Source organism: Scyliorhinus torazame, chromosome 2, assembly GCF_047496885.1.
Source record: "Scyliorhinus torazame isolate Kashiwa2021f chromosome 2, sScyTor2.1, whole genome shotgun sequence".
Taxonomy (NCBI): Eukaryota; Metazoa; Chordata; class Chondrichthyes; order Carcharhiniformes; family Scyliorhinidae; genus Scyliorhinus; species Scyliorhinus torazame.
In genome coordinates, this window is record NC_092708.1 from 331,783,802 (window position 1) to 331,805,901 (window position 22,100).

At 44.3% G+C, this 22,100-nt stretch overlaps 1 protein-coding gene across 7 annotated transcripts in view; it reads left to right on the plus strand.

The window, feature by feature from the left end:
• akt1 (v-akt murine thymoma viral oncogene homolog 1) overlaps positions 1–17,467 on the plus strand; it is a 236,340-nt gene extending 218,873 nt beyond the window's left edge. For all 7 annotated transcript variants that reach the window (XM_072489841.1, XM_072489842.1, XM_072489844.1 and 4 more), the window contains 4 exons: positions 4,589–4,803; positions 14,557–14,644; positions 15,361–15,463; positions 16,009–17,467. In XM_072489841.1, coding sequence (XP_072345942.1) covers positions 4,589–4,803; positions 14,557–14,644; positions 15,361–15,463; positions 16,009–16,088 — 486 coding nt within the window. In that variant the 3' untranslated portion in view covers positions 16,089–17,467. The remainder of the gene's footprint in view (positions 1–4,588; positions 4,804–14,556; positions 14,645–15,360; positions 15,464–16,008) is intronic.
• Positions 17,468–22,100: the final 4,633 nt, after the last annotated feature.

Genomic DNA, 22,100 nt, shown 5'->3' on the forward strand with positions numbered 1-22,100 from the left:
GGAATAATAAGAAAATCTGGCCATTGGTGTGCGATATTATTATTTTTTAAAATTTTAGAGTACCCAATTCACTTTTTCCAATTAAGGGGCAATTTAGCATGGCCAATCCACCTAGCCTGCACATCTTTTGGGTTGTGGGGGCAAAACCCACGCAAACACAGGGAGAAGGTGCAAACTCCACCCAGACAGTGACCCAGAGGCCGGGATCGAACCTGGGACCTCGGCGCCGTGAGGCTGCAGGACTAACCCACTGCGCCACCGTGCTGCCCTTGGTGTGCGATATTCTAATTAGTGTTTGAACCTCACTGGGCGATTTCCTTTCTTACGGCTCGGCCGACATCTGGATTCTCCATGTAAGGAGCTAAAACCCTGAATATATTGTTCTAATCCTGACCATGTTATAGACTGATAGTTATCTAGGAGTGAAGTCTGCAGAGAGAATGTACCTCAGTGACCTTTTTTTAATTGATCCTTAATGTCACCAACAGACAAACCGCAATGAAGATAAACAGAGATTTTTCCATACAAAGTAAAATACTGCAGAATCTGGAAATCTGAAATAAAAACCGAAAATACTAGGAATTCTCAGCTGGTCAGGCAGCATCTGCGGAAAGAGAAACAGCGTTAACGTTTTAGATCTGTGACCTTTCATCAGAATAAATCTGCCATGTCCCATTGTTTTAAGGAGGCACAAGTAAGAAAGAAATTGAAAAATGCAGTTCAATTTTAACAAAACTGAAGGAAACCTATAAAACTCAATCATGGTGTTATTGCATGTTCCTGTTTACTCTCAGCACCTGAAGGAAGCTTCAAGCAAACCAGCGGAGTCCCTTTCTGGAACCCTGAGGAAGATGCTGCTGATTATAATTGAAAACAAAGCTGTTGTTTATTTTTAAAACTGGAGTTTGAGACCTTTACTGTATTTAGGCAGTTTCTACAAATGATTATTGTTGCAGAAATGAGTTTTAATCATTTGTCTCTCTGGCCTTTTTCAATATGTTTGGTATATTGATAATGCTGCTTAGATGCTAAATTTCTGTACTTCCCACTATTGAGAAGCAGTCAGTGACTTTGCCACGGGCAGGATTTACTCTGACTAATACACTTGTGTATGCTGGACCAATGCAATACAGCTTAATGGCTGTTACTGCCAGTAAAGGATCGTTAGTATGATATGGATCAGGAACTCTGTGTGGGGATTTGAAATGACAGCTGTGGAACTTGCAGCATTGACTTGCAGTGCATTTTATTACAAGCACCTGAAGAGGGGGAGGGTCAGGTTGTTCCTAATTAAGATGCATTTAATTAACCACAAAGTCATTTGCGAGTTTGTGTCTTTTTTAATTTTCAGTTTTGTTGATGAGATCCTCAGGAATTTGGGGTCCAGGGTGTCTCTTCTGAACAGTAAAATACATTCTGATTACTCTTAAAAGAGTTGATGAGTGTGGCTCCTGGAATTATGGCTGGCAAGCAGCTGTGTTCCTCCTATACATATATGGGACAGCTGTACAACCAGCTGTCACTTGGTTTGAATCATACAGGCAGGAGCTGCTGTAAATAGACCTGTGTGTAAGTAACATAATACCTGCTCAGATGAGATGAGTTTTACATTTCTCCACAAACCTTATTAAGAATTAAAAATGAGTAGTTACACCAGCTAGTAATGCAGATAAGGAAATCGATAAATCATCCCGTAAATGTATTAAGGTAATTTCAGAAGACTCCAACTCTAAGAAATGTTTTTGAATTTTATTCGGAATCCGTAGTAGTCTCAGCAAATTAAATTACACAATTTTTAAAATAAAATTCTGAACGCGAGTTGTTAAATCAATGAGCTAATGAGTATTAATCAGAAAGGTTCTGCCATTAATTATGCTGGAAGTTGAAGTGATCTTTATGTTAAACTGGTTAAGTCTTGCGTTTTATGAAATAGATTCAGCACGATGGGTGGGCCACGTGGGCTGCAGCGGTTCGAGGAGACAGCTCACCACTTTCTGGAGGGCAATTAGGGATAGGCAAAAATGCTGGTCCATCTAGCGATGCCAACATCCCAAGAATGAAGACATTAACGATTGGCCTGGATCTTGTGATCAGTAGTGAAGTGATGGCACTCACCACCGCTCTCAAACAGAACTGCGCACAGAGATCTGATGATCTCTTGTGGCATGGATTTCCCTTTTCTTGATGTCACTTTGAATCTGGCATCAAGTTAAGGGGGATCTTCAGGTGTTCAGCAACAATGATGTCAGCACACAGAATAAGCTGCCAATCACATTGAAGGATTTCTACAGATTGCAAACCAAGAAGTAAAATGCACTATTTTTCTCACTTTTAATTACAATTTTACAGAGATCAAAAATAAATGATTGGTCCATACAGGATTATAAGACACTGACGTAACTATGAATTTAGTATGCCATTCATTCAGCAAGGTGTAATTTGTTTAAGTGTTTTTACGATGAGACTAATTGCGTAAAAGGGAAAGTTTTTGTCAGTTCATTGATTCATAATTGATTGCAGACTTGGGGGAAGGGCGCTTTTCCACAACACCCACATTGGGTAGTATAAACAAAAACCTCTGCATTCACATGTTTAACTGCACATGTGCGGACCCCAAAGTTACATGCTGTAATACTGAGGAATAATGACAGTAAATGCTGACAGTTTGTCTATCATTCCTACCCCAGAATCCAGATCATTTTAGACCCTTGCAAATTGATAGTGGGGAAGAATTTGTTTCTGGAGTACATTGTATCTGTACTTACAAGATCAGTATTTATGGTGTAACCTTTCAGAGCATTGTTTCAGATATTCCAGTTAAGTGTACATCCTTTTTAGATAATGATTATTGAGTATTTTTATTTTTAAATCATAATTTAAGTTTTCTTCACTTTAGTTTAATAATGACCTTCATCACCTCCGGGCCTGTTTACGCCAACATTGCCAACTTCCATTGCTTATCCTTCATGAGCTCCAACACATCAAAACCTGTGCTGCCAATGTCTACTTGTCCATCTCCATCTCCAATCTGACCTAAATTGATGCCTGGTTCGTCAATGACTTGACTTTAAAATTCTCCCTTACTCTGATACCGGCCTTTTATCACACACCACTCTCTCACGCTTTTCCTCATCATTCATATTAATGGAGTCAGTTGCTTTTTGTTACCAACTGGAATATCCTCCCAAAACTCTTCCATCTACCTCTTCTCCACGAAGACTTTGACCAAGGTTTTGTTCACCCTTGTAATTCCTCCTTTTCTCGGTGTTTGTTTCCTTCATGGCTCTGTGAAGCACCTTGGAAAATCTTTCTGCATAAAAGACAGTTTATAAACAGGGCGACACGGTAGCACAGTGGTTAGCACAGTGGTTCACAGCGCCAGGGTCCCAGGTTCAATTCCTGATTGGGTCACTGTCTGTGTGGAGGGAGTCTGCATATTTTTCCCTGTGTCTGCGTGGGTTTCCTCCGGGTGCTCCGGTTTCCTCCCACAAGTCCCGAAAGACGTGCTTGTTAGGTGAATTGGACTCCCTTTGTGTACCCGAACAGGCGCTGGAGTGTGGCGACTATGGGATTTTCACAGTAACCTCATTGCAGTGTTAATCTAAGCCTACTTGTGACACTAATAAATATTATTATTGAATGTACCTCATGAACACCTACCCCTATCAAAATGTTCCAGGAGTTTAAAAAAAAAAGTAATACAACACCACCTACAGCTGAATGAATAATTGGAAGTTCTGGTTTTGATAATTTAATATTGCAGTTGCTCTAAATATTAGATTGACACCAAGCTGTAATGGTCATATTTAGTCTTTTCGGGTTTGGGGACGCAAGTCCTAATTTCTTAAATCACTCTTCAGAAGTGTGATTCTGCGCCACTATTAACATTCAAGCTGTGACTTTTTCCAGTTGCGTTTGATATTCTTCCTATACTATAGGGCTTTTATGTTCTCCAGTCTTATTTCTCAGCTCACATCTCTGATTCTGGCCAACCTTCCTCATCTGGCAGCAAATCCTTTGACAATATGTCCCTCCACTCTGCCATTGCTTTTCTTCCTACCTTTGAAAGTCCTAAGCTTAGCTTTGACCTCCACATCCTTGGTCCCTTCTCGCTATTTCCTTTCCACTTCTTGCCAAGAACTGGGGGGGGGGGAAGGACTTGTAACATGAGAGGGTGTAATTTACTTAATTTGAATGTGTTAAATGAATCATCACATTTTTGTGGATAACAATCAAGGATCATAATGTTTGATCAAATAGATTTTCTGGTTGCGAATGAAGGTTTTGCATGTTTATTTGTTTATAAATCATGGTATAAAGCTTGCCAGTGATTGCAGAACCACTGCAGATTGTTTGTCTAGTTACCAACAACAGATGCACTTGTAGCTGGTGAAATACCTAACTGTTCACTGGATTGTTCTTCCTTCCTGGCCAAAAGGATTGTGCCTGAAGGCGGGTAATCCTTATGAGAGCTGAAAATCATATAGGATTGCACACTTACAGCAATGTTCGATCTTTCAGATAATCTTACAACTAATCACATTTAGCTCTGTAATTTATACCACGCCTCCATGTCCTTCTGTTCCAGGTTTTGGAGGATAATGACTACGGGCGAGCTGTGGACTGGTGGGGTCTTGGAGTTGTGATGTATGAAATGATGTGTGGCCGTCTTCCATTCTACAATCAGGACCATGAAAAGTTGTTTGAACTCATTCTCATGGAGGAGATCCGATTTCCCCGCACTTTGTCACCAGAAGCCAAATCTCTTCTTTCTGGGCTGTTGAAGAAAGATCCGAAACAAAGGTGTGTGTTGGTTTTCTCTGACAGACATGTAATTAGATGCAATCCCACTAGAAATGCCTGCAAGTCTGAACAATACCTATACGCTGTCAGAGGCGGAAAGCTGATACGGTCAAATTTTTAATTTCAGTCAAGAAATTTGTCGAGCACACTTTCAAACTGTCACCACTGATTTATATTTGTATACACTTCCTCTACCAGATACGAATATTCTCTTTGCCATTTTAACATGTAACTAGGCTTTTCTGGAGAAGAAAAATACTAATTAAACTGAGATTTCATTTGCAGCTTAGGTGGACATAAAGAATCCCATTGCACTACTCAAATAAGTGCATGGCAGTTCTCCTTGTCATGATATTCAAACACACACATCATGATGGACACACTAACAGGCAAATCAGAGTACACAACACCACAACCAATCACAGACAAGAACACCAACCACATAAAAAGCACGAGCACGACACCTGGAGGTCAGTAGGTCTGGGGAGAAGGAAGCATGAAAGAGCTGTTGAAACACCACAAGCAGGGAGCCCCCCACGTGCAGAGTGCAAAGACCAAGTTGTAAATAGTGAGTTTAAATAAACAAGCGTTGTACCATATGCAACTGTGTTGGCTCTTCTGTGTGTTAGAACACCCAACACCACATGGTACAGGAGTGGATCGATACCTGCCTACCAACCTGCCATTCTGGACATGGACCACACCGGCAAACCGCAGCCGATGCAAGTCACGGGGAACCTAGGCACCAACTGGAAGCTCTACAGGCAGCGATTTGACCTGTACATCCGTGCCACCGAAAAACAGAATGTCTCGGATGATTCGAAGATTGCAATGCTCCTCTTCTACGCAGGCCCCCACCCAAATGATGTCTTTAATTCACTGGTGTTCGAGGAAGGCGAAAACCAGGCCAAATATGACACGGTCATCCTCAAACTGGACCAGCACTTTCAAACTGAAGTAAACGAAACTTTCGAAAGATACATCTTTCAGCAACGCCTGCAAGGTAAGGAGGAGCTTTTTCAACCCTTTTTGACGCACCTCCGGATTCTGGCGCAGTCCTGCGGTTACGGCACCACCACAGAGTCCATGATCAGGGACCAGATTGTTTTTGGCGTTGCCTCCAGTGGCCTACGCCAGCAGCTTCTTAAAATAAAGAGCCTCACCTTAGCGTCTGCTGTGGAAGCCTGTGTCCTCCATGAAAATGCTACCTGCCGTTTTGCCCGATTTCAGGCGTCCGAGTTGGCACGGAGGGGGTCCCCAGCCGTCGAATCGGCAAGCCAGGCCGCCCACGACGTTGAACGCATCCAGGCCGTCGATTTCTTCCCGCCCCACGGCCCGGACGACAGCGGCCGCTTCCCGCGCTTTTCGCGGTCTCCCGCGCAGGTGCGCGCCAAGAATAACGGCCACAACGAGGGACGCACTGCGCAGGCGCGCCCACCGCAAGATCGCACTGCGCATGCGCAGTGGCGCAACGAACGCCGTGACGTCATGACGTGCAGCAAGTGTGGAGGTCTACACTTAAAAGGGCAATGTCCTGCAAAATACCAACAGTGCAACAGATGTGCCATGATAGGCCACTACGCAGCCCGCTGTCGTGCGGCTCAACCCATGGATCCGGCGCATCCTCGACAACCTCGCACACGAGTCAGGACCGTCCAGCCCACGCATCAAGACTTCCAGTTAAGTGATGCAGATGACCAGGATGACTTCAGAGTTGCCGTCATTGATGTCAACAAGGTCAATGCCATCAATCCAGACGATGAGTGGTGTGCCACCCTGACGGTCAACCGATCGCGCGTCGCCTTCCGTCTGGACACCGGCGCATCCGCCAACCTGATTGCTTACTCTGCAGTCCAGGCCATGAAGGTCAAACCACTCATCACACCATCCCGGCTTAAGATGGTTGACTATAACGGGAACGTTATCCCGTCCGTAGGATCTTGCCAGCTACAGGTGACTCACAAGAGGTACACGGCCACACTCCCCTTCGAAGTTGTGGGCTCATCAAAGGACTCGTTACTGGGCGCACAAGCGTGTAAGGTCCTTCACCTGGTACAGCGCATCATGTCTCTCTCTCCAGATGAGATATCCGACTTCCCGGATGCTGAGTTCCACGCGAATCTCCATTCCCTCCTCGCTCACAACCAGGAGGTTTTTGAAGGCATGGGGACATTGCCACACACGTACAAGATTCGACTCAGACCGGACGCCATCCCTGTCGTTCACGCACCTCGCAGGGTTCCTGCGCCTCTCAAAGACCGCCTCAAGGCACAACTGCAGATTCTTCAGGACCAAGGGGTCCTATCCAAGGTCACGGAGCCCACGCCATGGGTCAGCTCCATGGTCTGTGTAAAGAAGCCCTCTGGCGAGCTCCGTATATGTATAGATCCAAAAGATCTGAACAACAACATCATGCGGGAACACTATCCCATCCCGAAACGAGAAGACCTCACCAGCGAGATGGCGCGAGCCAACATATTCACTAAATTGGATGCGTCCAAAGGATTCTGGCAGATCCAACTGGACCCGGCCAGCCGAAGACTATGCACATTCAACACCCCTTTTGGCAGATTCTGCTACAACCGGATGCCATTCGGCATCATTTCGGCATCTGAAGTATTCCACCGCATTATGGAGCAGATGATGGAAGGCATCGAAGGGGTACGTGTATATGTGGACGATATCATCATTTGGTCCACCACTCCGCAGGAACACATGCATCGTCTTCGACGTGTCTTCACCCGCATACGGCAAAATGGCCTGCGTCTCAACCGTGCGAAGTGTGCTTTCGGCCAGACGGAGCTGAAATTCCTCGGGGACCACATCTCAAGGTCCGGGGTCCGTCCCGATGCAGACAAGGTTAGCGCCATCACAGCCATGCCACGACCGGCTGACAAGAAGGCTGTCTTAAGATTCCTGGGCATGGTCAACTTCCTTGGGAAGTTCATTCCCAACCTGGCTTCTCATACAACAAACATGCGCCATCTCGTAAAAAAATCGACGGAATTCAACTGGCACCAGTCGCATCAGCAGGAATGGGAGGAGCTCAAGCACAAACTGGTCACGGCACCAGTGCTGGCCTTCTTTGACGCGACTCGCCCTACAAAGATCTCAACAGACGCCAGCCAATCTGGTATTGGAGCGGTACTCCTGCAAAAAGACAGCACGTCATCATGGGCCCCGGTTGCGTATGCCTCACGAGCCATGACCCCTACCGAACAGCGCTACGCGCAAATCGAAAAAGAATGCCTGGGCTTGTTAACTGGACTGGACAAGTTCCACGACTATGTGTATGGCCTGCCACGATTCACGGTCGAAACTGACCACCGCCCCCTGGTCAACATCATTAACAAAGACCTGAACGACATGACTCCTCGCCTCCAGCGCATCTTACTCAAACTCAGGAGGTACGATTTTGAACTGATCTACACTCCGGGGAAGGAACTCATAGTGGCGGACACTCTTTCCCGAGCAGTGAGCACACCACCAGATGCGGAGGGGTTCGTGCGTCAAATTGAGGCACACGTGACTCTGACAGCAGCAAATATGCCAGCTGATGATCCTTGTCTGGCCCACATACGCGCAGAGACGGCGACTGACCCTCTGCTGCAGCGAGTGATGCGCCACATGACGGAAGGGTGGCTAAAAGGGCAGTGCCCCCAGTTTTATAATGTGCGAGATGATCTCACCAATATAGACGGGGTCCTTATGAAATCGCATAGGATCGTCATTCCACACAGTGTGCGCCAGATGATTCTTCGTCAACTACACGAAGGCCACTTGGGTGTCGAAAAATGCAGACGAAGGGCCCGGGCGGCGGTATATTGGCCGGGTATTAATGAAGACATAGCCAACATGGTGCTCAACTGCACAACCTGTCAGAGGTTTCAGCCGGCGCAACCTCCGGAAACACTTCTACCACACGAGATGGTGACGTCCCCCTGGGCGAAGGTGGGTGTTGACCTATTTCACGCGCTCGGCAGAGATTACATTGTTATTATAGACTACTTCTCAAACTACCCGGAAGTCATGCCTCTCCATGATCTGACGTCGTCCGCAGTCATTGGGGCCTGCAAGGAAACGTTTGCTCGCCATGGCATTCCAAGGACTGTCATGTCAGACAATGGACCTTGTTTTGCCAGCCGTGAATGGTCGTCCTTTGCCGCAGCATATGGTTTCACTCATGTGACATCCAGCCCTCTGCATCCACAATCGAACGGGAAGGCTGAAAAGGGTGTCCACATCGCAAAGCGGCTCCTGTGCAAGGCGGCTGATGCCGGATCGGACTTTAACCTTGCCTTGCTGGCCTATCGATCGGCCCCGTTATCCACGGGCCTCTCGCCAGCGCAGCTACTAATGGGTCGCTCCCTCAGGACGACGGTACCTTCCGTCCTGGCACCGACAACAGACCATGAGGCGGTTCTTCGGGACATGCAACTGCAGCGTGATCGCCAGAAAGGTCGGTACGACACACGAGCGACGGACCTGCCCCCCCTGTCCTCCGGAGACAAAGTACGCGTCCATCAACCGTATGGTGGCTGGTCAGCACCGGCCGAAGTCCTCCGACAAGTGGCTCCCCGCTCGTTCCTGGTTCGCATGCCGGATGGTTCCGTGCGTCGCCGCAATCGGCGCGCCCTTCGCCGACTTCCACGTTCACAGCCACACAACACGCCAGATCCTCAACAGGCTTCCGAGGATGACTTTGTGGAGCTGCCGCACATCACGCCCTTTCCATCGCCACCCATGGCCATGCCTGCACAGCAGCCGGTGGTTCTTGATCCACCCTTAAGGCGGTCAACCCGAATTCGTCGCAAACCCATTAGAATGGACTTATAATACAGTTCATATGTTTAATAAGTTGGACAATTTTACATGATAACCTGTTGTTGTTTATCGTTCCAGATGTCGTCTGACTGGACAACTGTTCAAAATTTTTTTTCTTCTTCTCTCGTTCGCATTTCTGTTATGTTATGGTACAACTGGATTCATGTGACGCACTCGACATCGCCCCATGTACATAGTTCCGTCATAGACACATGCTGCACACGACACACACACACTCTTAGATGCACTCACGTCACGATCATATTTATTACCACGTAGGCACATATCTTTGTAAAAAGGGGGGATGTCATGATATTCAAACACACACATCATGATGGACACACTAACAGGCAAATCAGAGTACACAACACCACAACCAATCACAGACAAGAACACCAACCACATAAAAAGCACGAGCACGACACCTGGAGGTCAGTAGGTCTGGGGAGAAGGAAGCATGAAAGAGCTGTTGAAACACCACAAGCAGGGAGCCCCCCACGTGCAGAGTGCAAAGACCAAGTTGTAAATAGTGAGTTTAAATAAACAAGCGTTGTACCATATGCAACTGTGTTGGCTCTTCTGTGTGTTAGAACACCCAACACCACACTCCTGGCATTCTGGCCAATATTTTTATCCTTCAAACAATTGGCGGCCCGGTGGCATAGTGGTTAGCACTGCTGCCTCACAGCACCAGGGACCCGGGTTCAATTCCGGCCTTGGATGAGTGATTGTGTGTGGAGTTTGCACTTACTCCCCGTGTCTGCATGGGTTTTCTCCGGGTGCTCAAGTTTCCTCCCATAGTCCAAAGATGTGCAGGTTAGGTAGATTGGCCATGATCAATGTGTGGGCTTGTCAGACAGGGCGGGGGAGTGGGCCTCGGTAAGATGCGCATTTGGAGGGTCGGTGCAGACTCGATGGGCCGAATAGCCTCCTGCGGTGCAGGGGTTCTATGAATCAAAACAGATGATCTGGTCAATTATGTCATTGCTGTTTGTCGGACCTGGAATGCTAATTGACTGCCATGTTTTCCTATGTTGCAAGTGACTACACTTGAATTCCTTGGGACATCCTAAAGATTGTGGTGGTGCTAAAAAAAATTGCAAGTTCTTTCTTCTGAAAAATATATACTAATACTTTTCATCTGAAGACTCTTCATTGATTTACCTTTGAAATTTGGTGGGAATAAATTAAACTTCAGCTAAATATTTTGAGTGTAAAATTACGATGTTTCAAATTATTTCTATTTTATTTCCTTTGCAAAGAATTCCAGATCGGTCTTCATTTAAATATGTAACACTAAGCAACTGTTAAATGTTGTGAATTATTTGTGCTGTTTTTGATCAGTCCAGTATCCTGCTTTACACGCGCCTTCCATGAACGAAATATCTTTCAGTAAGAACATACTTCATGTAGGTACACATGGACTAAGTGTAATCAGGCTGAGGTAGAAATATGACAAACTAGTACAGTTTGATAAATATTTTAAAGTATCGACCTATTTCAGCATTCTTTTTGTTCTTGGTTCCTCCATGATTTCCACCACTCCATGGCCAAGAAGATTGGTGAATCTTGGCTGGTGGCTTTAATTCACCCACAGTAGCATCTTGTTACTCGAAAGAGAAAATGCTGGAAAATCTCAGCAAGTCTGGCAGCATCTGTAGGGAGAGAAAAGAGCTAATGTTTTGAGTCCGATGACTCTTTGTCAAAGCATCTTGTTACTGTTGTACACACACATTCCCAGGTTGTGTTATCTCAAGAGTTCTACATGGTAGAGTGATTCACCCTGTGATGACAAGTAGGATTGGTTTTGGAAATTATTGAATAGTTTTATCTGCTCTTGTGGATATATAGCAAAACCACCTCAGAAAATTAGTTAAAGTACCTGTGTCCACTTGGCTTGGTTGGCAGTACTTCCCCTTTGGGTCAGCAGATTACGAGGTCAAACTGTGCACCAAGACCTGAGCACTCCATTCCGATATAGTACTGAAGGGTGCTATGTTCTGAGAAGTGCTGTACTTGATACATGGGTTATTAAACTGAAATCCAGTATGTCTGTTCAGATGGATCTTCATAGAAACAGAGAAAAGTGGCACAGGGGGAGGCCTTTCGAGCCTGCTCCGCCATTCAGTATGATCATGGCTGTTCATCCAACTCAGTAACTTGTACCCACATTCCTTCCATATCCTCTTGATTCCACAGGCTCACCACTCTGGGTGAAGAAATTTCTCCTCATCTCAGTCCTAAATGGTTTACCCCATTTCCTTAGATTGGGACCCCAGGTTCTGGATACACCAACATCCTTCCTGCATCAACGCTGTCTAGTCCTGTTAAAATTTTATAGGTTTTGTGAGGTCTGCAAAGAATCCAGCATTGAGTTTGTAGAGCCAAACAGAAAGTAACTTATTTTCAACAGTATGTACACAGCAGCAGTAGCTCACCACTCCATCCTTCTCTAGCCGGTACCACACTGGCCAGCTCTCTTTGTACAGCTGCAACTACTAGTGATTGTCCCGCCCCCCCCCGCCCCTCATTGGGGGAGATCATATTCAGCAAGAGTCATGGGGTAACCAATTGTCCCCAGTCAATAGGTTCTGGGCAGGGTGTAACATCAGGCTTCTATGAGGTCTCCCCTCATTCTTCTAAACGCCAGAGAATATAATCATAATTGACTCAATCACTCCTGGTACGTCAGTTCCGCCATCCCAGGAATTAGTCTGGTAACCTTCGCTGCACTCTCTCTGGAGCAAAAACATCCTTCCTCAGATAAGAAGATCAAAACTGCACACAATATTCCAGGTGTGGCCTCACCAAGGCCCTGTATAATTGCAAAAAGACATCCCTGCTCCTGTACTCAAATCTTCTCGCTATGAAGGCCAACATACCATTTCCCGCCTTCACTGTTTGCTGCACCTGCATGCTTTCTTTCAGTGACAGATGCACAAGGACACAAGTCCTGTTCCACATTCCCCTCTCTCAATCTATAGCTATTCATATAATCTGCCTTCCTCTTTGTACTACCAAAGTGGGTAACCACACATTTATCCACATACTGCATCTGCCATGCATTGTCCACTCACTCAACTTGTCCAAATTGCACTGCAGCATCTCTGTATTCTCCTCAAGGTTCACACTCTCACATAATTTTGTGTCTGAAACCTTCCCCCTTGCACCATCTCTTCAGCCATATATTCAACTGATATATCCCGTTATACCTGCTCTGACGAGCACGTGGCACTGTTAGTAATCCTGAGAAAACTATCTTTTGAGGCCCTACTTTTCAACTTACTTCCCAGCACCCTATATTCCGCTTTTAGGCCTTCATCCTTTTTTTACTTGACCTATGAGAAATGAAAATCGCTTATTGTCACAAGTAGGCTTCAAATGAAGTTACTGTGAAAAGCCCCTAGTCGCCACATTCCGGCGCCTGTTCGGGGAGGCTGGTACGGGAATCGAACCGTGCTGCTGGCCTGTCTTGGTCTGCTTTCAAAGCCAGCAATTTAGCCCGGTGCCATTGGTATCAATGTGTACCATGACCATTGGCTGTTCACACTCACCCTCCAGAATATCCTATAGCAGCTCTGAGACATCCTTGGCCCTAACAGCAGGGAGGCAAAATAATATCCTGGAGTCTCATTTGCAGCCACAGAAACGCCCATCTATTTATTCCCTTTGCAATTGAATCTCCAATAACGATTGCATTCCCACATATTTTCCTCCATTCCTACATTGTCTGCCTAATCCTCTTGCTCTGCCTTGTGGTCACCCATTCTCCTCTTGCCTGTGGAGTCTTAGACTGCAGTGTGACCACCTCTCTATATGTGTAATCCACATGTAGACCTTGTGGATGGTTCACCGTGTCACCAGACAACACTCCAGCTCCGAAACCTGGGCTTCCAGTTAGAGACACTTCCTACACACATGCTGGCCATCCCCGGGCACTGGAAATGTTCCCGACTTCCCACAGGAAGAGCACACCACGGCTTTGTGCTCCTCTGCCATGACTTGCCTCTTAAATTAAATCTTTTGGAAGATACTTAAAATCAAATAATATAAATTCCTCTAGGGCCCTTGATACTACAGAATATAGCTCTTACAAACTATAGACCACAAAATGTAGACCATACAAACTATAAGCAATAAAAGTAGTAAATACTTACCCGACCGTCACCTGATGAAGGAGCTACGCTCCGAAAGCTTGTGATTCCAAATAAACCTGTTAAACTTTAACCTGGTGTTGCAAGACTTCTTACTATACTCAATCAGCTGCTTCCGTTTTCCCCACGTCACTTTTGAAACCTAACGTCACTTCAGGAACTCCAAACTCCGCTCTCAGTCTCGCTGTTTCTTTTTATCTCCCAGCTCCGCTCTCGGTTTCGCTCTTTCTCGCGCTCTTTTATCCTCCGGGCTCCACCCTCTGTCTCCTTCTTTCTTGCACTCTTTTGTCCTCATGGCATCAATGGCACATTTTAAAGATGAGCAATTGGATGATCCTTCTGCAATTATTTGATACAAAAAGCAGATTAACTAGTCAATTATCTCTGTGCTGGTGCAGGGTAATATTGCTAATATGTTTGTCTACAGTTATCGCATTTCTAAAGAAGTAATTCTATTTCAGGAAGTGATGTGATCTGAATATATCAATGTAATTATGCTTTCACCAATGTGTTGGACAGTGTCAAAGTTCAATCCATGATACTTTAACCTGCTAGATCTAATTTCCAACTGAATGAGTTTAGTTTACATCAGGCTAAATAATGTTTTTGTCTAATATCAGCTCTGATTTCATGCATGTGGGCATGCAAATTGTTAATGAGAGACTGTTTGGCTCGGAGTAATTTTGTTTCCTTGAGCCGCTGTGTCGTGCATTGTGACATCTTTCTCTGTTAAAGGTGCTATGTGAATGCAAGTTGTTGTTATATTCTTCACTAGGTTGGGTGGTGGCTATGATGATGCAAAGGAAATCATGCAAGACAAATTCTTTACTGGAATCGAGTGGCAAGATGTCTATCAGAAAAAGGTGATGAAAACTTAGGAATTCACTCTATCCTATAGGAAAAAGGTGCATGATTTAATGAACAAAATCCATTTGAGGAGGGGCTTAATTTGCAGTTGACAGATCCCTCGACAGCACATTCAAAATTTGAGCTTGGTTTGTATGTAGAAATCACAGATGTAGACCATTATCCTACCAATGCCCTACAGCACTATTCTGTTTAATTCTATTGTTTTTCTGTCCTCCTTTGGGAGGTTTCATCTTGTTATTTGCCACTTCTTTCTGCTTCGTGTTGTTCAGGAAACATTTGATTTGGGAGGCTGGGTAGGTGAGCAGGCACTTTGTAAAGGTGCTGTAAAACTAAAACGGCAAGCAGGGCTAGAATACCGCTCTAAATCACATTGGCGCAGCAGGGCACTTGGGTTAGGGCTGAGATACATTGGTGCAAAGTGAAAAGCATTTTACTGCACAGGTAGATGTGCGATGCTTGAGCAAGAAATACTCAGTGCCGATGCTAGCTTCTTGAAGTGGAAGGTGTTCCATTCCTGAGCACTAACATCCCTTGCTTTGGAAAGCATTAAAAAATCAATTTTTGGTTTAATAACCCCACGTTCTGAAGCACTGCTGCATAACCGAATTGCCACTTTTTATTCCACTATTAACTGACATTTGTGTATTGGCTTGCTTTTTAAAAAATCATGTGAGCACAGTAAAATAGTTCTGTTTTGTATATTCAACAGCTTACTCCACCATTTAAGCCTCAGGTAACATCCGAAATGGACACAAGATATTTTGATGAAGAATTTACAGCACAAATAATAACAATCACTCCACCTGATCGAGGTATCCGCTTTGCAGTTTTTGGTACAATTTTGAGCTTGAGAGGATGAAAGGACAAAGTAGCACAGTGGCTAGCACTGTTGCTTCACAGCTCCAGGATCCCTAGTTCGATTCCGGCTTGGGTCAGTGTCTATGTAGAGACTGCACGTTCTCGCTGTGACGCATAGGTTTCCTCCGGGTGCTCCGGTTTCCTCCCACAAAAGACGTGGTGTTGGGTGAATTGGACATTCTGAATTCTCCCTCTGAACAGGCGCCGGAATGTGGCGATTAGGGACTTTTCACAGTAACTTCATTGCAGTGTTAATGTAAGCCTACTTGTGATCATAAAGATTAAGATTAAGATTATTTGAATGTTTTTCAACTTTTGTTTAATAATTGTACCGATCGCTTCCAACGTGGAAATAGATGCAATGTGATTATTTCCTTGGGTTGCTCTAATCTCCAAGGTTATCTGCTGATCATTCTGATTAAATTATTTCAGATGCGTTTCAGACTTTTAAAAATGTAACGCTGGTTTGCAGTACTGACGAGGCTCTTGTTTTGAACAGATGGCAGTATGGAATCCATAGACAATGAAAGAAGACCACATTTTCCCCAGTTTTCTTACTCAGCCAGTGGGAGGGACTGAACACGACTGCCTTAAAAAAGAAATGATTAAAGAAAATCAGATTGGATTTGAAGGACTTCTAATCGGATATGTGTATGAGAGTTTATCAGCATTAACTGGTTGATTTATAAGTAATTTGGAAAGAAACATTTCCTTTTTCAACAAAATCTTTCCTTCATTTATGATGTAATGATGGAAAATTAGCTACTTTTAAAAACTGAAATACCGATTCCTATGCAGTGACCTAGTTTTAAATAGCCAATCATGAGAGCATGCGTTTGCGATACATTGGCATTGTTTTGATTGACGAGAGTGGAGATTGATACTTTGAACTGAACTCTCTGTTATTATCTCCATATATTTATGGTCTGCATTGAAGTTACCCAACTTTCCAAGTAGATTTGAAATTCTATTTCAGTAAGATGCCCACTGTAATTGATTCCTTGCAAGATATTTTCTTGCCTGTATAAGTTCAGTTAATGATCCTGCCTGGTTCTGCTGGTGAGATGTACGTGAGATCTGACTAATCTAATAGCTAGTGCAATAAGCCAACCTCTTGCGGCACAGACAATTCAGTAAGTATAATGGATGATCCAATGTACTATAATGGTGAAAAGTGGACTGAAGTCGAAACAGAGCTTCTCTTACAATTTGTTTACCTCTACAATGTGTAAACATCAAGCGGCCTCAGTGGGGCACAACATCAGCAGGAATTTTTCTGTAAATTTTTCTGTAGTTTATGAGGGAAATAAATTGGAACCTAGAACATGATCCATCTCTTGAAATCTACTACAGACGGATGCAACTTGTTTTTTTTTTTTTAAAACAATGTATTGACTGAAATTTACTTCACATTGTTTTGTTCTTGTGTCCTGCCATTTCTTTGTCACTTGCTGGGCATCTCTGGATGTTACATTTTGCGAGTGTTATTTATCAGTGTTTTCAATTAAATCAATTCTGCCAATGCCACATTTAGTAAATTAATGTTTGTCATTGAATGTGAGGAATATTGTTTCCCTTTGTAGTTTGTTACTATATGTTGCCCTAAATGGAGCAGAAAACTGTCTTGTCTTACTTTGTTCAAATGTAAAGACTCTGTTCAGTCATCAGTCACATTCCCTCAAGGCTGCTTGCCTCCACTCTAGCTCCGTTGACACAGCAAATGGAAGCTGGAGGATTGAGCTAGCAGTCAATATTGTACTTGTGGAATGAATGTTCGATAAAAACACTCAGTAGTTCCTGTTTTCATCTTGCCATTTGGAGGGTCCAAGGTAACTACCTAACTGTTGATAAAGAAAAGCAGTTACCACAATTTTGTACACTGTATTGTAGTATTTTTACCTGTATGTTGTACCATTTTCCTTCAAAAATGAACAAATAAAACATGTATAACATCTGAAGTCTGTTTTCATTGGGTGTTATACATTGATTATTCTTTTTTATTTTAAAATTAGTTATTTGTGCATGTCAAATACGCTTCGGATCACTGTCCAGCTAATTGTCCACTAAGATCTCACAAAACATTTAATGTATTTATTTTTAAGAATACTGCAATGTTTCTGTCACCCCAAAAATGTAAATAATCTCTGGGGTACTATCCATTTTACAAATATCACCAAACGAAAACTAAAATTCCTTGGGCCTGCATTTGGGAGGGAAAAACTAGAACGCCCGGTAATGACTGCTAAAAATTGAGGGCAGCAGAGCAAGAGGGAAACAAAGGAGAAAATACACAGCTTAAGAAGCTGACTGACGAGATTTGTGAACAATGCCAAGATTGCTGAGATGGCAGGACTGGTATGAGGAGAGATTGGGTTGACTGGGCCTGTATTCACTGGTGTTTAGAAGAATGAGAAGGGATCTCATTGAAATGTATAAAATTCTGACAGGGCTGGCACAGACTGGATACAGTGATGATGTGAGGTCTAGGACAAGGGGTCACAGTCTCCGGATATGGGATAGGCTCTTTTGGACTGACATTAGGAGCAATTTCTTCATTTAAGAATGGTGAACCAGTGGAATTCTCTACCGCAGAAGGCCGTGGAGGCCAAGTCACAGAATATATTTAAGAAGGAAATAGATTTTAGGACCGTAAAGGCATCGAGGGATATGGGGACAGAGTGGGGGAGTGTTGGGTTGAGATAGAGGATCAGCGATGACCATATTGAATGGTGGAGCAGGGTCGAAGGGCCAAATGACCTACTTCCTTTACTGAGTGTCTATCTAAGATCTTGGTTATTAAAGACCTTGAAAGTTAGAGAGCTATGATGGCTAAAGTTTCAAAATGGTATCTGAATTAAGGAACAAACAGATTGGCTAATGATGTAAAGGGAGGTACAGATTCAGCACTATTTGTAGTACTTGATAGAGCTTTGTGCTGTTTGATTGCACACTGATCATTCTATTTCCAGGTAACATCCATAATATACATTTTAATTGTAATGACCAGCCTGGTTTGGCCAATTGGAGAAAATCTCCAATATGAATTGCAAAGGGTCTTGGTGCTGTGTTCAAAATTGCAAATGATAGGAAAGAAAGAAGAAAAAAAATCGGATGATCTCCCTACATCGACCTTGGCATTGGAAACAACAAAGGCTGTCAACGCTGCAAAAGCCTCCTCATTAACATCTGGGAACTTGTGCCAAAATTGGGAGAGCTGTCCCACAGATGAGTCAAGCAACAGCCTGACATAGTCATACCCATCACGTCATACCTTGCAGACATTGTCCCAGGCACTAGCATCACCATTCCTGGATATATGTCGCGCCAGCATGACTGACCCACCATAAGTGACAACACATTGGTATATAGTAAAAGAGGAGGTTTCCCTGGTAGTTCTCAACATTGATTCAGGATCCCATGAAGACTCATGGCATCAGGCAAAATGTGGACAAGGAAAACCTGTGCTGATTTCCAACAACCGCCCTCAGCTGATGAATCAATACACTACCATGTTGAAGATCACTTCAAAGAAGCACCAAGGGCAGCAAATGAACAGAATGCCCATCATCAAAAGTGGCTGGGTAGCACCACTACAGTTGTGAAGCAGGCCCAATCCTGAAGGACAAATCTGCCAGACTGGGCCTGCAGCAGGGGTGAGGGAAGAACCTTCTTAACCTTGCCCTCATCAGTCTACCTGTGAGGTGCACCTGTCCAAGATAGTATTGGTAGGAGTTACCACCACAATCTTTGTGGTGACAAAAGTCTCGTCTTGACACTAATGCCCTCCATTGTGTTGTTTGGCACCATGGTGGTGCTAAATGGGCTCGATTTCAAACAGATCCAGCAACTCACACTGGACACCCATGAGGCGCTGTGGCTCATCAGCAGTAGAATTGTATACAACCATAATCTGTAACCTCATTATCTCACTCTAACATTGCCATCAAGTAAAGGGATCAACACTGCTTCAATTAGGAGTGCAGAAGAGCATATAAGGTGAGGCACCAAAGATACATTTTTTTTTAAAGTGCCAATTCTGTGAAGCTACAACACAAGGCTACATGCATGCCAAACAGGAAGCAACATGTGATACAGCTTGGCAATCACACAACCAATGGATCGAAGCTCTGTAATCCTGTCACATCTAAATGACTGGTGATGGACAATTAAATCAACTAGAGGAAGAGACTCCACAAACAGCCCATCCTCAGTGATAGGGGAGCCAAGTGTAACAGTGCAAAAGACTAGGCTGAAGCATTTGCAACCATCTTTGGCCAAAAGTGCCAAGCGGATGGTCTATCTTGGTCTCTTCTTAGTGTCCCCAGCATTAGACACCAGACCATCCAATTCAATTCACTTCATGTGATATCAGGAAATGGCTGAAGGCACTGGATATAGCAAAGGCTTTGGGCCAACATATTGGCAGCAGTAATAAAGATTTGTGCTCCAGAACTAGCTGTGCCGCCAGCCGAGCTGTTGCAGTACAGCAACTACACTGGCCCCCACCCAACAATCCAGCCAATTACCACCCCATCAGGCTACTCTCAATCATCATGAAAGTGTTGTTATCAAGCGGAACTTGTGCAGCAATAACCTGTCCACAGATGTTGAGACCTGATTACAGTCTTGGTCAAACATGGACAAAATAGCTGAATCCAGAGGTGAAATGAGAGTGGATGCCTTTGACAAGAAGTCAGCGTTTGACCAAGTGTGGCATCAATGTGCTGAAGCAAAATGAAAATCAATGGGAATCACCGGTGGGAGGGGAGGGGGCGGGGCGGGGAGGAGAGAAAACCCACAATTTAGTTGTGCTGCCTGGCATGAAGGAAGGTGATTGTTGGGGGCTAAATATCTCAACCCCAGGACATTGCTGCAGTGTAGAGTCCTAGGCCCAATCATCTTCATTAATGACCTTCCATCATAACATTGGAAGTGGGGATATTGTCTATTGATTGCAGAGTGTTCTGTACAACTCATAACTCTCAGATGCTGAAGTCGGCTGTGTCCACGTATAGCATGATCTGGTCAATGTTCCGGCTTGGGCTTTAAACTGGCAAGTAACATCCACACCACAGAAGTGGCAGGCAGTAACCATCTCCAACAAGAGAGAAACTAACCATCTTCCTGTGACATTCAAAGGCATTGCCATGACTGCATGCCCCACCATCAATATCCTGGGAGTTACCATTAACCAGACCAGCCACATGAATACTGTGACTTTAAAAGTGGATGATATGAAGCTTGGAAGCATTGTGAACTGTGAGGATAGTGTAGAGCTTCAAAAGGATATGGACTAGTTGGTGGAATGGGCAGACAAATGGCAGATGAAGTTCAATGCGGAGAAATGTGAAGTGAGTGATTAATTTTGGTAGGAAGAACATGGAGAGGTACGATAAAATAAACATCTAAAGGGTGTGCAGGAGAAGAAGGACTTGAGTGTATATGTGGATAAGTAATTGAAGGTTGCAGGACAGGTTGGAAGAGCAGTTAATAAAGCATGCAGTATCCTAGGCTTTATTAATAGGGGCATTGAGTACAAGAGTAAGGGGATTATGTTGAATTTATAGTCCAGCCTCAGCTGGAGTATTGTTCTCGTTCTGGGTGTTGCACTTTAGAAAAGATGTGAAGGCATTGGAGAGTGTGCAGGAACATTCATGGGAAAAATTCTAGTCATGAGGAACTTAAGTTATGAAGATAGATTGGGGGTGGCACGGTGAAGCAGTGGTTAGCACTGTTTCCTCACGGCGCTGAGGAACCGGTTCGATACCGAGCCCGGGTCACTATCCATGTGGAGTTTTTACATGCTCCCCGTGTCTGCGTGGGTTTCACCCCCACAACCCAAAGATGTGCAGGGTAGGTGGATTGGTCCACGATAATTGAAAAAATAAAAATGAAGATAGATTGGAGAAGCTGGGACTGTTTTCCTTGGAGAAGACAAGGTTGAGAGGAGATTTTATTCAGAATCATGAAGGGTCTGGACAAAATAGATAGGTGGTATGACGCTGGACCTGACCCCATCTGTTTGGTATGATCTGGTTCGAGAGCAGTAGCATTTTGTTCAAAGTAGACAAAGTTTGAAATCCCAGGTACTTATTAAAGTGAATAAAACCACAAGATTTCAAGGTTTCTGAACAAAAGTCAGAAAGGTAGGGCAGCACGGTGGCACAGTGGTTAGCATTGCTGCCTACGGCGCTGAGGACCCGGGTTCAAATCCCGGCCCCGAGTCACTGTCCGTGAGGAGTTTGCACATTCTCCCTGTGTTTGCCTGGGTTTCACCCCCACAACCCAAAAGATGTGCAGGATAGGTGGATTAGCCACACTAAATTGCCCCTTAATTGGAAAAAATAATTGGGTACTCTAAATTTTTTTTTAAACGTCAGAAAAGTAAAACAATTTATGATATCTATCTTATATTCTTAACATACAGAATTAACATGAAGTACATGTGAATTAACAGGCAAATACACCACACTACACAATAAATGGAACATGTGACCAGTGCTGATCCCATGGTTTTCTCATAAACTCACCCAGATGTCATTAAAACTCTGTCTCCCTCACAAGGGATTCCAAACTTGAAGATCAAGGGTG